The sequence below is a fragment of the Sphaeramia orbicularis genome, chromosome 16 (assembly GCF_902148855.1).
Source record: "Sphaeramia orbicularis chromosome 16, fSphaOr1.1, whole genome shotgun sequence".
Lineage (NCBI taxonomy): Eukaryota > Metazoa > Chordata > Actinopteri > Kurtiformes > Apogonidae > Sphaeramia > Sphaeramia orbicularis.
In genome coordinates, this window is record NC_043972.1 from 34159815 (window position 1) to 34173544 (window position 13730).

A 13730-nucleotide genomic window follows, 5' to 3' on the forward strand; every position below is an offset into this window, starting at 1 on the left:
ACTTCTGACTAATTATACTCAGTAGTCTTGCTTTTTATGTTTAATGATTAGCTGCAGTTAATTACTCTGATGCTTTAAAATAAAGCATTGACTAATGGGTATGTACACATAAATTTTTTTTCAGTTGTTGCAAATCATTAACTCACATGTGCATACCTTACATTACAGTGCCATATTCATGCTCCACATAAGTGTTTCTGTATTGAATCATATCTATGTGATAAAACAAAACTTGTTTGGACATTTATTTACATTTTAGATTATTAAGTTCAATTTGTTCCCAAAACTGTCCAAATTTAAAATTTACTGAAACTAAGTTTTCACAAAAAAAAAAACCTTATTTTTTAATCCTTTTAGTTTATTAAGTGAATCCTATTCCTTCGCTGTGCCATGTTTTTCTTGCTGCTGCTAGTTCAACAGCTTGAATGACTGGTAACTATCTCCCTGGAAATAATTGGTTAAAGCGTACAAGGAAGTACCTGTGTGGTCATTCAGCAAGGGAGTAAAGTCCATGAGAGGAGAAACAGGGAAGAGGCTCCTGGATAAGCAGCATTCCTCATGTAGAGCAGGTTCACTTAACACATTTGAATCGTTTTGGTAAAGTATTGAAACCGAGGGAAACCTTTAGAGATACTGTGTTGTACAACATCAGAGAAATGGACAGTGAACTGCAGAGACAAGGCTCAAGTCAGATGTACGACTACAGTGAAGGTGTGTTTTTTGTCTCTTTAATTTTACATTTGGTCTATTTTAAACTATTACTAAATGTCTGAAGATCTTAATGTTCATAAGAAAGCAGGTTATTCTTTTTATTGAATTAAATAATAGCTCATCAAGACTTACAACCAAGACATTTGACAGTTGTATTGGTGGGTATTTCTTTATCTTTCTTTGTCCTTCATTGAACCAGCAGCTGGGAATGGTTACCCTGATGACCAGCAGTCCATAAGGTTACGGCAGACTTCATCTCGGATGTCCAATCAGAACTACCCACAGTACAACTGGAGCTCAAGCATGGCAGAGGAAGATGAGGAGGAGGGTGGTGGCGATGGTCCTGCCACAGGACCTGAGGAACACTCCTCTGCACATGGCACTGAAGAGAGCAGTGAGGTATGAAACTGTTGTGTGTCCTAAGTTTATGAAGTCATGATTTGTTTTTTCATTTTTCTGTCTTATTATTTCTAATGTGAACTGATCACACTCCTGGTCTGAACCACATGTAGAAAATGTTGAGCTCTTTTTCTCAGTAAAAGTACTAAAACACAAGTTGAGACTACTCCAGCTGTTTTCCAAACATTAGTTCATGTACAAATATATATTATAAAGTCATCATTGTGCAGTAAAATGGCCCCTGTCGTTGTTTGGTTGTTACATGTGATGCTTGAATTCACAATATTGCAACATTTGTGTGTATGTTGCATTTTACTGATGTTTAAGGTTGAGATACTTGAGTGATTCCAACAAAACAGAGTTATGATGAATCTGGAGTGATAAGTCATGAACTAGATCTGTTCAGACTGAGAGTGCATTGCGTCAGATCAGATATGTTTCTAAGTGGCATCATGAAAAGAACAAATCTGAGTACATATGAATGAAAAAAACACAAATTTGGATTTATTTCCTTTTTGGCTGCAGTCTGAATGTAGCTTTAGTAAGGTCTACTCATACACAATAGTGCATGGTGAACCCTTTTTAAATTAAACTGGCCCTTGCAGATTTGAATTCTGTTAATATTAAACATTGAACATAAGAAAATTATGCAGCAACAAAATTTGGCTTTATCAACTGTGTAGCCAGTTGACTTTAGCTGACTGCATATATGACTTCCAGTTGGAGATACAAGTGATATTGCACATTACTTGTTTTTTCTTGCTACAGTGCAAAAGTTAGACTTCAATAAATAGTGTAAATAATATAATAATTTTCACGCTTGTAGACTTCTTGTCAATTATTGAATAAATCTTTTTACGTATTTTTTTTTTAATGGTGATTTACTTATCTTATGACAAAATAAATAAATACAGCTTTGTAAAAACCTCTGATAATATATGAATACAAACATTTCTCAGTTAGTGGCACACAAAATAGAGAAACAGACACTATATTTTCTTGATTAGAGTGAAATTAAATGTAGTCCAAAGTCTAATACATGTTTCCTTTTCAGGCAGGCGCAGGAATTACAGGTGCCTGTGGTCTCCAGTGTGGATTCTTGGAAAAGGAAGAAAACCAAAACTTTACAGAAAGTCAAAAATAATGCTACAGGACTTCTGTACTTTCTCACCCCGTGGAATAGGACGTTGCAAAAAATTGGAGGTAAACCTTCAAAAATTGTCATTTCAAGTGGGCACAATATAAGGCATGTCCAGACATTATTGGCCCTTTCTCCTCCAGGGAATTTTGGAGGTGGTGTCCAGTCTTATTTCTTGTTCCTGCGATTCTTGGTGGTGCTAAATTTGGTTTCCTTCTTGCTGATCGCTGGACTCGTCATCATCCCCAGCATCGTCTTCAGATCTGTTGGGACCAGCCCCATTTAACACCACTGGTAAGGGTGCAACAGGGTGCAAAATGACTTCACTTCACTTTAATTTGAAAAGAATACAGTTGCAATTTGTTTTAACATTTTTTCCATTCTGATGTTTCAGCAAACATAATGTACAGCATAGAGAGAAAGATTTCTTACGGTTTGATGCAACAGTTACCTAGCAACAGCCAGTCTCAGCAGATGAGGATGGTTCCAGAGTAAAAGTAGAGACAGTGGTACAGCCGTGACATTCCCCACATGAAAATATAAGAAAAAGGTTACATATGCACAGAAGAAGACGATTTAAAAACAAAAATTCTGTTAAAGAAAAAAATGACTCAAGGAGATGATTCTCAAATAGTAAATTTTTATCAATCACAGAAAACTTTACTGATATTAGTGTCTTATTGTTCTCCAGTCTTCAGGTACTTATTACAGAGCAATGTTTCTATGTAAAAATTGTATATATATTATTTATTTACAAAAGCCCTTGATTTATTTTATAAGTCATTTACTTTTACTTTACTGAAGCTTTTATTATTCTTCTTCTACACCTTTTCTCTTACTTTTACAAGTGAGTTTTTGAAAATCATAGAGCAACAACTGGACCATTATGTTCAGAGATGGGAATTAAAAGCTAATGACTTAAAGTAATGGATATGAATGACTTTAAATCTTTGCACTTGCTGGTTTCAGGTCCAGAGGAATGCATGAAATATGACCCTAATCCTCCAGGCTTGGTGGTTTTCTATAACTACTTCTGGATTTACTTTCAGGAACGGTGAGAAAGTACTGCATATTTTACAGTTATGCAGTCTAACAGATGTAAAACTTATCTTTGGCTGTGTGCACATGTCTAAAGTGGGGCAGTATTTTAGAAATACTGAGCTATATTTGCTTTATTTCTCCTGTCAACATGTACATCAGATGTGAGCATAGTCTCTTTTCTCCTCTTTGTTCAGGGCTTTATGGAGTATTCATACATGTTCTATGGCTACTACAACAACACAATGGTAGAGGACAGAAACTTCTCCTACAACATCCCCCTGGCTTACCTCCTCACTGCTGTCTTCTATTTTGTCTTTGTCTTATTGTATCATTGCACGGTCAGTCCCACTCTGTAACAACTTCTGCTCTAAATATGACTTAATTGTTTGTATAAGTCTTATCTATTCATTTTTGGTTTTGAAAATATCATGCTATGTACAATAAATCTTAAGTTATTTTGGCATATATATATATATATATTTAAGACAAAAAAAGTCTGTTTTTGGGCGTTTTCGGGCCTGTCTCCTTCGATACTAAAAATCTAGAGAATGACATTTAAAAGCCTGTGCCAAAAGTTCACTCACCTTTACCTTCATCATCTCTGATTTTTTCTGCCTGCTTTTGCACAGCATGGGGACAGCAGCTCGAGTGCTGTGGCAACAGGAGGACACAATGAAGGCAACTACAGCCTGATAGTGTTCACAGGCTGTGACTATGGTTGCCTAGGAGACCGGGCTACCAAACTGAAGCAGAAAAACATCCACTATCGGCTGCAGGTCAGAGGGGATCTGTCCTACTTAACAGGATGGAGGGCAGGAAAAAGATCAACATGTGGCTTTTATCCTCTTTAGCACCAGACAGCTTTATATAATGACCTCATGTAATCACAACCAATCATATGACTCTTCCTCTGTTTCTTTATCAGGTGGACCTGGAGGAGGAGAGACTGAAGAAAAAAAAGCCGCTCTGACATTATCTAAAAAAATAGTGTTATATGCACTTCGGATTTTTATGTGGTTGAGTGCTTCTGGACTCATCATAGCAGCCTTCATCGGATCTTTTATGCCACCACCTTCAGTCAGGTAAATTCTGAAAAACCAATGATGCAAATTCATTTACATTTTTGTCAGTAGGCAAACATTGATCTCTTTGCCTCTTTTCACCTAAACAGACAAAGACAGGGGAGGAAGGGATCCTGGGTTTGATTTTTGAATTCCTACCGTCCATTGTGATCACTATTGCAAACTTCATTGTGCCTCTGCTGTGTGACCAGATTGCATTAATTGAGCGATATGCACCCAGTACTACAGTCATTGTTGCACTCTTAAGGTTTGGATACAGAATTACAGTCATTAAGAAGTCATAAATGCTGCTGTAATTTAGATTTAGAAACCAGCAGCAAAAGTATAGTTCAGTTATCTAAGCTGAGCTGTCTTCAATGAGGCCTAAAAATGTGTTAAATTAAAGTAATTACAACTAAATGGATGGAATCTCTTAATTTTCTTCCATGTCCAGGGCTGTGTTTCTGCGACTGGTCAGTCTAGGCGTCCTCCTCTTCACCCTGTGGAGCCAGATCACCTGTGAAAGGAACATGAGTCATCAAGACTGTACACTGTGCCAGTACAAACTATAAAGCATACCCGGTAACTGCACAGCTGAACCATCCAGTAGTCTTTACCTGCTCAAAACTAGAGTCGCTGCTGTCTCGAATATTATAGACAGAAACTTTGAAATGAAAAGATGAAACCCTGTGTGCATTTACTCTCTATCCTACTTTCTTGTCATAGTAATGTTTGCATAGGCAAACTCTGTTCCTATTTTTGCACTGACAAGCTGTAGACACAGTAAGCTTCAGTTAGTTGGTTCAGTGTAATTACAGCTTGTCATTGTACTATGATAGAAAAAACAAATGTGTGTTTAGAGTAAGAATTTTATGTCAGAAGAATTGAAGACTGCAGAGAATACTGAAATCATCTGTGCCTCATGTAACTACTTTGAGACAGGTTAAATTATTTCATGTTTGTTTCCTATTACAGTGCTGGGAAACACGTATAGGACAAGAGATGTACAAACTGACACTGTTTGACCTCCTCATCAACATCGCTGTTCTGATTCTTGTGGAGTTTGCCACCAGGTACAGACATTCATTAAATATATTCGGTATTAGTTAAAATGGGAGCTGTAGTTAATCAGATCATTAAGATGTCCACCATATCACTGTGCGCGTTTGTGTGTCAGGATGTAATGGACAACTGGGTCCAGTAAGCTGGCTCAGTTGGTGGGGCGGCAGGAGTTTGTCGTTCCGCCATGTGCGTGGCCTGGTTTATGGGCAGACAGTAGTTTGGACAGGGCTCTTTTTTGCCCTCTGCTGCCTCTCATTAACACTGTGAAGGTTCATCATCCTCTTCTATTGTAAAAGGTAAAGACACTGGTTTTAAATCAGCTAAAAGTCCTCAAGTGGCATTTTTTCTTTAGCTTTGTTTAATGTCTTCTTTTTTAAAATGTGCCTCCTCAGATCACTCTGTTTTATAACTGTCGCCCTGCACTGAAGACATTTCGCTCCACAACCTCTAACGTATTTTTCCTGGTGGTACTTGGGTTGGCTGGAGTCTGGCTACACTTGTTATGATTTACAGTCTTGCTGAGTGAGTGCTGATTGTTGTAATCACATTATTATAGATGTGATTTCTTGTTTAATTCTGGCAGTGCTTAACCAAAGAAAACAGGTTTGTTGGACAGAGGACTGTGATTCCCTCTCTCCAACCAGGATCCATCCCTCAATGTCCTGTGGGCCTTTCCGTTCCCTCCCAAACATGTGGGCGATTGTTCCAACCTCTTTCTACAACCTCTCTGAAGTTACACAGGAGTTTCTCTTCTTCATTGGCTCCCAGGCATTCTCCATTCCTCTATTTACTCTGTCTTGGTAGGTGAATTTGTGCTTTCTGTAGCATAATTTTCTGTAACCATATACACTGCATATTACACATGATATGAATTGTATTTTGTGTGTTCGTCACTATCATGGGTACCTAATCATGGATCCTCTCTCCTTTACAGTGTGGTGATGTGTTATTTTATAGCCTTAGCATGCTGTCTATGGAAAAAGTGTTGATCTGCTAAAAGCCCAGCTTAAACAGGGGAGGTGTCACAACTGTAGAGCTTTAATTTCATTGTCTTGGATCATGTAGTGCATAATTTGCTACAAGTTGCAAGCAGTTTTTGGTTTGTTTTTTTCTTTTTTTTCTAACTGAGAGGTTTGTCTTTGACTTACAGGAGAGCCGTGACAAACAGTTTCTTGGTCAAACAGATTGAGAAGCTGAGTGGGCCGCTTCAGCTACCCAAATCAATATCCCAAGTACAGGATGGGTATTAATGTAACATACAGTATTCAGTGGTCTTCTATTTTAATTCACCTTGAACATAAAAACAACATGGTAACAACAGTTGAATTTGCGGCAGGAGTTAAGCCAGGGGAGTCAAACCTACAGCCCATGGGCCAAAAACCAGCTACCAAAGGGTCCAGTCTGGCCCCCGAGATGAATTTGTGAAATGCAAAATTTACAGTCTTAATGTAAAAAAGTCAAATTACATAAAAATCTTTACATTTACAAACAATCGTTTCACAAAGAATGTGATAACCTGAACAAATAATGAACATGAAATTGGCTTAAGAGAAGTAATGCAATTTTAACAATATTATGCCTGTTACTACATGTTTTGTGCCTTCATAGATCCACTGTAAGTTGTAATGCACATGTGTAAATGATAAACTGAAGGATAACATTGTTAAAATTGCAATTACTTTTCTTAAGAAATTTTCAGGTTGTTTGTGGTTGTTCATGTTATTCACAATTTTTAAATGGATACTTTGTAGATGTAAACATTTTCATGATTAATTTTTCTTTTTTGGATATTATTATTTTATTGGTCTGGCCTACTTGAGATCATATGGGTCTGTATGTGACCCTAAAATGTGTTAAACACCCCTGGTTTAAGCAGACACTCATAGCAATGCTAAATGAAATTAAAATGTTGATATTACGGAGACACTTAATTTACTTACATACCAGTTTTAAAAAAGTAAAATTAAATTTACCCCACTGAAGATATCCTCTTGAGTCCCAGCAATGCATTTTTGTCCTTTGTACGGGGACAAGAGTTTCACAGCTTTACTTAGAAAAATAAATAAATAAATAACCTGTCCACTGCAAAGAACATTCCATAAAAAATAAATAAAAATAAAGATTGTATCTGAAAAACTGTTTCACTCTGCTTTTTTCCCAATCAAGACAATTATTAATGCAATAAAAAAAAGCCAAAACCTTTACTTTCCTGGGTCTCAGGAGGATATAGGATCAAGTGTACATATAGTATTCGTTGTTTCATTCAGTACACTTTTACCAATTCAAAAACAAAACACTCATCTTATTTTACCAATATTAAACCACAATAATCAGTTTCGCCAAGTTTTTAAGAGGGGAGGGGGTCATGTTACAAGAATAAATTGTACTGGTTTATTCTTATTATATATATAAATTAAGAGGAGTTATAGCGCCCTCTGGAGTCCAGATTTTGTTGTTGCCTTCATGTGTAATGTTTACTTCCTGCGTGGTTTCGTCTTCCTGTGAGCTAAAATATCTGCTGCAGCCTGCAGGATCAGCTCATCTTTACTCAAGTCAGTAAAAGTATTTGGCCTTTTTCCATGTTAACGTTCTGTAATTATATGTTTTTATAAGACAATGGGTCTGCTGTTAACGTCAACATTAAGTAATTAAGTAGTTTAAGTAAAGTGCAAAGTAGGCTAACTGTAGCTAATCTGGTGGAAGCAATACCGTTTTAAATGAACGAATATTAGCTGTGGGTCCTTTTTCCGTCTTCACATTTATGTGATATTAGTGTCTCCTAATATTTCATATCTTGCTATAAACGCTCATTTTGTTAGTTTTCCCACCTTCGGTCGATGCTAGTTACCGGCTAGCGACGTGTTAGCTTACTGTATTAGTCTGTCACAAAGGCAACAATGAATATCCTTCCGAAGAAAGAGCTGCATGTCCGCAACAAAGACAACTTGCAGTGTGCGGAGGGATGAGGCCAAAAGCAGCAGAAGAGGAGCTCGAGGCCAAGCGTCGAGTTGAACGTGCAGAACAAGAGGTAAAGAAGTGTCTCATGGGTGGACCTTTAAGTGTTCAGAGGTTAAGAGGTGTCTCATGTGTGGACCTTTGGGTGTCCGAGGAAAGACTTGTCTCATGCGTGGACCTTTAGGTGTCCAGAGGTAAGAGGTCTCATGGTGGACTTTTGAGTGTCCAGAGGTAAGAGGTGTCTCTGGGTGGACCTTTAGGTGTCCAGAGGTAAGAGTGTCTCATGGGTGGACCTTTAGGTGTCCAGAGGTAAGAGGTGTCCGCATGGTGGACCTCTGGGGTGTCCAGAGGTAAGAGGTTGTCTCATGGGTTGGCCTTTGGGGTGTCCAGAGGTAAGAGGTGTCTCACGGGTGGACTTAGTGGGGTCCAGAGGTAAGACGTATCTCGTGGGTGGACTTTGGTGTCCAGAGGCAAGACATGTCCTCATGGGTGGACTTTGGTGTCCCCTTAGTGTCCACTGACAGTGATCAGTACCACTTCCACCTCATGTAGACACATATTAGACAATAGGTCTAAACACAAAATATTCCCTTGCACTCAAATCGAGGCAGTTTGTCTTTATACTGGAGGTGGAAATATAGAAAGAAAATCTTCATTAAAGCTGAATATTTACTGTTGCTATATTATTGCATCCCATTTAGGGACTTATGTCACTGATATGCTTTATTTAGAGTCACCTGGTGTGTATTTTAAAGTAATAATAACACATATTCCTATCTGATGCTCCACAGGCACGTACAGAGTATCTGAGAAGGAAGGGCTCGAGATACGCTCCAGTCAAGCAGAGGAAGGGGGGGTGATGGTGATGATGATAATGAACGGAGCGAAGGGGAGTCCTGCTGTGAGCATCTCAATCTTTCCCTGTGGAGGAGTCTTCAGAGAAAAAAGGGGAACGCGGAGTATCTCAGAGAAAGAAAAGAGGAAAGGTGAGATGGTGCAATTTCTGTCCACTCTTATCTACCATGTGGTTAGGGTCAGTATGCAAAATATTAGACACCTGAAAGGCAGAGTGTCAGTAATTTGCTACTGTGATGTAGAATGTGTTCTGTTCTTTGCCACATGTCATTTTGTTATTCAATTGCTGCTGTACTATTATCATGATTGAAACCTGAGTGTTACACGAGTCTTCTTTTGATGTGAAAGAATTTCTATGTGTCAACGTACCACAGTGACTTGGATCAGAAGTGAGCCTCTGTTAACTCTCTCCTTGCTCTAATAATATAGATACTTTTTTGGTATGACAGGTAACTCAAGCATTACATAACCGTGACCTAATAAATGAATCTCCAAAAGTTACACTGCAGATATCCCTTTGGAGATTTTTGATTCGATAGAAGTACTTTGTATGTTGTTGTGTTATATTTGGAATTAAGCCCAGTCACAATATGCATACAAACAAGTGCAGAGTAAAGAAATGGGAGGAAAAAACTATAAATACTGTCATTTCCAGATATTAAAATGTTGTATCTCTTTGGAATTAATTGTGTGTTGGTTCTCCATCATTTCCAGCCATATTTTTTTGCTATAAACTCACCAATGGACAGCCCAATCTACAGGGAATGGATTTGTCACATTTTAATCAGATTTTCCTTCTTTTTCCAGGAAAAGCAGGGAACGTGCCATTGGTTTACTGGTGTCTCTGGGACCCCAACCTGGTTCAGAGGTTACTCCATGGTATAGAAAACTGGTGAAAAAAAAGAGGAGAGGAGTGAAAAAGAGAAGAGGAAAACACTAACCTGAGGAGGAGAGGGAAAAGAAGGAGCGTAGACTGAAGGACAGTTTGGACCCATTAAAAGATATAAAGAAAGCTCTTGGTACAAATGGCAGGAGGCGGAGCATAAGAGCAAGAAGAAGGAAAGAGAGATAAGGGGAAAAGAGGAGCCCGGAGAGAGGTGAGGATGCTAATATTGTATTTACTGCTCTATTCCGATTTTCTGCTGAAAATTTTTTTTTTTTTTTTTTTTTTTGCGTGCGTAATCACATAATAATTCAAATTCAAGTGCCATCAAAGTCATGTGTGAACAGTCTACGGTCCTGAATGGCTCATTAATGACATCACACTGTAGCACACTGTGTTTATAGAAGTAAATCTGGATCTTGCCACCTTCTCCGATGCAGAATTGTGACATCTGACACATTTCAATGACGTAGAAGTCGGAGGAAATGACTAAAGACACATTGCAAACATCAGATAGTATCCGATTTAGGACCACGTAGAAAGAGGTCTGAGTCGGATTTGAAAAAATGTGATTTGTGCTGTTCAGACTGTCGTAAAAAAAAATAATAATAATAAATCACATACAAGTCACATATAAGTAAAAAAGTTGGATTTGAGCCTATGTTATCTGCAGTGTGAATGTAGTATTAGACCATGATGAAGTGACGAGCTGTCTTTTTTAGTTTCCATAGAAAGATTACGTGCCGAGCGTTTACAGAGGGAAGCTGAAGAACGGAGGAGAACCAGGCCCTGCTCGATCAGAGGAGCGGAAAAGGAAAAGATTCAGGGAGAGAAATGAATGACAGAGACAGACCCTACAACAGTGCTTACTTCCCAGAACTTGCCCGAAGCGTCAGAGGCGGGATCGAGACAGCTGGAGAGAGAGATATTAAAATCCTGAACCTTCTGCTGGTTGACCCTGAACTCTGTGGACTCTACAGAGCTGGAGTTGGTGGTTGATTTGTTTTCAACTCCACCAGAAGGTAACATGGAGAGTGTCATGGGTTTTTACCTGGACCTGGCACTGTCAGAAAGGTCAGTGATGATGCAGTGTACAGCTGCTGGTCATATATTTTTGTCTACCTAGCTCCACGGAGAGGTCAGAGGTCAGGTTCATTTCCAGCTACCTGAGCCCCTGCGGTGATTTGCTCATGAACACGTCAGCAGGGCAGATGGTTGCAATCACAGGGGGCTTCAGGCCTCAGAGAACAACACTCAGTGACAGACTGGTAGTGTGTTTGTCCACTGGTTTGGTGTTTAATTATCTGCTAAAGTCAAAGAAAATATCCAGCTCTGTCTTATTTCATATATTTGTTGTACATTTGTACATCTGTTCAGAGTGAAGTAATAAATCCAGCATGGCACCATATTGATGACTTCTTTATTTTGGCTGGCCTTATAGTGAATCAGTTTGCATCACACCACCACTAATTAGGTCATGCTGTTTAATTGTATTGAGTCATAATGGGTCTTTGTAATATTATTCCATCCTTTTGCAATCACTGAAGCAAACTACAATGAGTTCAACTGATGCATTTTTACACTTTGGACTTTGAATTAACTAATCAAATGGACACAGAAGCTTTACCTTCAATCAAGCACATACTGTACTTACATCTTAAGTAAAAGTAGCAATATCACACTGACCTTACACTGTCTTGCACTACTAAGTTTATTTTGGCATCAAAAGTAATGAACACCAAAAAGTTAGAGAATAGAAGTTTAAAAATTGATGCAGCAAAAATAGTATTACACATTGCCCGGTCAAAAAAAAAAAAAAATTCCTGAACATTATTTCTTTACCTTTAATTACAGGACACATTTGCTCTGCTTTTGTTTATGTCAGGGAAGTACGTGCAAGATCAATGTTATATTCTTCCATAGTTGCATTCATTTTTGGAAAAGATCTTGAATTGATTGTATCTTCATCACATTCCATTGATTCTCAATGTGGTTCAGGTCTGGACTCTGATGTATCCAATCCATGTGTGAAAAGGATGTCTCATTCTCCCTGAACCACTCTTACAATATGACCCTGATGAATGAATCCTGCTATCATCGTCTTGGAATACGTCCGTGTCATCAGGTGAAAGCATCCACTGACAATTCAGACCTGGTCATTCAATACATCCAGGTAGTCATGTGACCTTAATTATGGACGCATAATGTAATGAACTCAGACCAGACCAACTGACCCAACCCCAGATCATAACACCTGCCCCACGTGCTTGTTCTGTAGGCACTAGCCATGATAGGTAATCATTTCATCCACCCCTCTTACTCGGGAACAGGGTCAATCTGGACTCATCAGACCACATGACCTTTTTCCATTGAAACACAGTCCAATCTTTATGCTTTCTATAAAACTGATGGGAGTTTTAAAAAATGAGAACCTACTCACTGCATCAGAAGGAAGGCTCGTACGTCTTGGCAACTTTCATTTTGGCTGAGCAGTATAAATATAATAAGCACTGGCTATGATGGGTAATTATATTATTCAGAATTACCAAACTAACTAGCAATTGTCCAAATAATGAAATATAGTCACAATATGTAGATCAGCTTAAACATGCACCCAGAGATTTTTTTTTGTGCCAGTGAAATATAAAACAAGACACGTTTTTATTCTGTTTGTATGGTACTGCATATACATGTACAACATCTCTATAATAATATTCCAGCACATACTATAGTTACATGTCAAATAAAAGTAGCAATATCCTCCATGAGACTCAGTAAGTAAAAGCTCTGGATTTTTTTTTTTTTTTTTACATTAACAGCATGATGCAACACACTTTTCAGATATAATTTTTTTATTTAAGCATTTCTTGTTTTTTTTTTTTTTTAGTAAAGTTTAATGCACTGCTGGGTCTTAGGGGGTATTACACTGACATTACACTGTGTCTTACTCATCCTGTTTGAAAGTTTATTTCAGCATTAATATACATTATTATATTTTTCAAAATTGGCAAACAAGTCATTGTCCAAATAATGAAGTATTGTCACAATATGTACCTTTTAAAGGAGAGAGACTGAAACGTGCACCCACAGAAATGTATTTATTTATTTATTCATTCCAATGATGTGGTAAAACAACACGTTAACCCCACAAACGTAATAAACTGCAAACGTAATAAAAATTAGCATCTTATAACGTAATAATCCTACAAATGTAATAACAGTCGCCAACCACAAATGTAGTACCTCATTTACAGTGTGCTCCTACCCTCTCCATTGTTATCATAATCTTATCCAGATATTTTATTTACATGTTTCAAACACAGGCTTCTATTATACTTAATGAGAATAAATAATATCCAGTTCATACTGAAGCCTTTATAATAAAACCTTAACAACAGTTTTTCCCATTCTCTTTTGTTCCTCCACTTGTATTTGTAATTAAACACCTATTTATCTGTAATTAGTACCATGAGGTGTAACTGCACCGTTTGATCATTCTAAAAAGGCAAAGGACAAGAATAAATGGGAAAGGAAAAGAAAGATAAATGAATATTCATGCATGCATTGCTTAAATGTATGTGAGGCAGTAATTTCTTACATTTGTGGGAAGTTATTACAGTTTTGG

At 37.9% G+C, this 13730-nt stretch overlaps 2 protein-coding genes across 2 annotated transcripts; both read left to right on the forward strand.

Annotated features, from left to right (window-relative positions):
• The first annotated feature begins 18 nt into the window (after window positions 1-18).
• On the forward strand, window positions 19-6662 carry tmc4 (transmembrane channel-like 4). Its single transcript, XM_030158406.1, is given in 29 exon segments — window positions 19-711; window positions 911-1050; window positions 1052-1110; window positions 2165-2313; window positions 2392-2523; window positions 2923-2946; window positions 3218-3277; window positions 3280-3302; window positions 3484-3611; window positions 3613-3627; window positions 3919-3935; window positions 3938-4065; window positions 4215-4245; window positions 4248-4340; window positions 4343-4371; window positions 4461-4618; window positions 4805-4913; window positions 4915-4932; window positions 5326-5423; window positions 5528-5593; window positions 5595-5638; window positions 5641-5681; window positions 5683-5707; window positions 5803-5883; window positions 5886-5934; window positions 6057-6212; window positions 6347-6374; window positions 6376-6431; window positions 6563-6662. Coding segments are annotated over 29 exon segments (2112 nt in total). The 5' UTR covers window positions 19-656.
• Window positions 6663-7875: 1213 nt separating this feature from the next.
• On the forward strand, window positions 7876-11513 carry leng1 (leukocyte receptor cluster (LRC) member 1). The gene is given in 10 exon segments (XM_030157577.1): window positions 7876-8359; window positions 8361-8382; window positions 8384-8440; window positions 9159-9223; window positions 9225-9353; window positions 10030-10258; window positions 10261-10319; window positions 10808-10884; window positions 10887-10988; window positions 10991-11513. Coding segments are annotated over 10 exon segments (837 nt in total). The 5' UTR covers window positions 7876-8309; the 3' UTR covers window positions 11038-11513.
• The last annotated feature ends 2217 nt before the right edge of the window (window positions 11514-13730 follow it).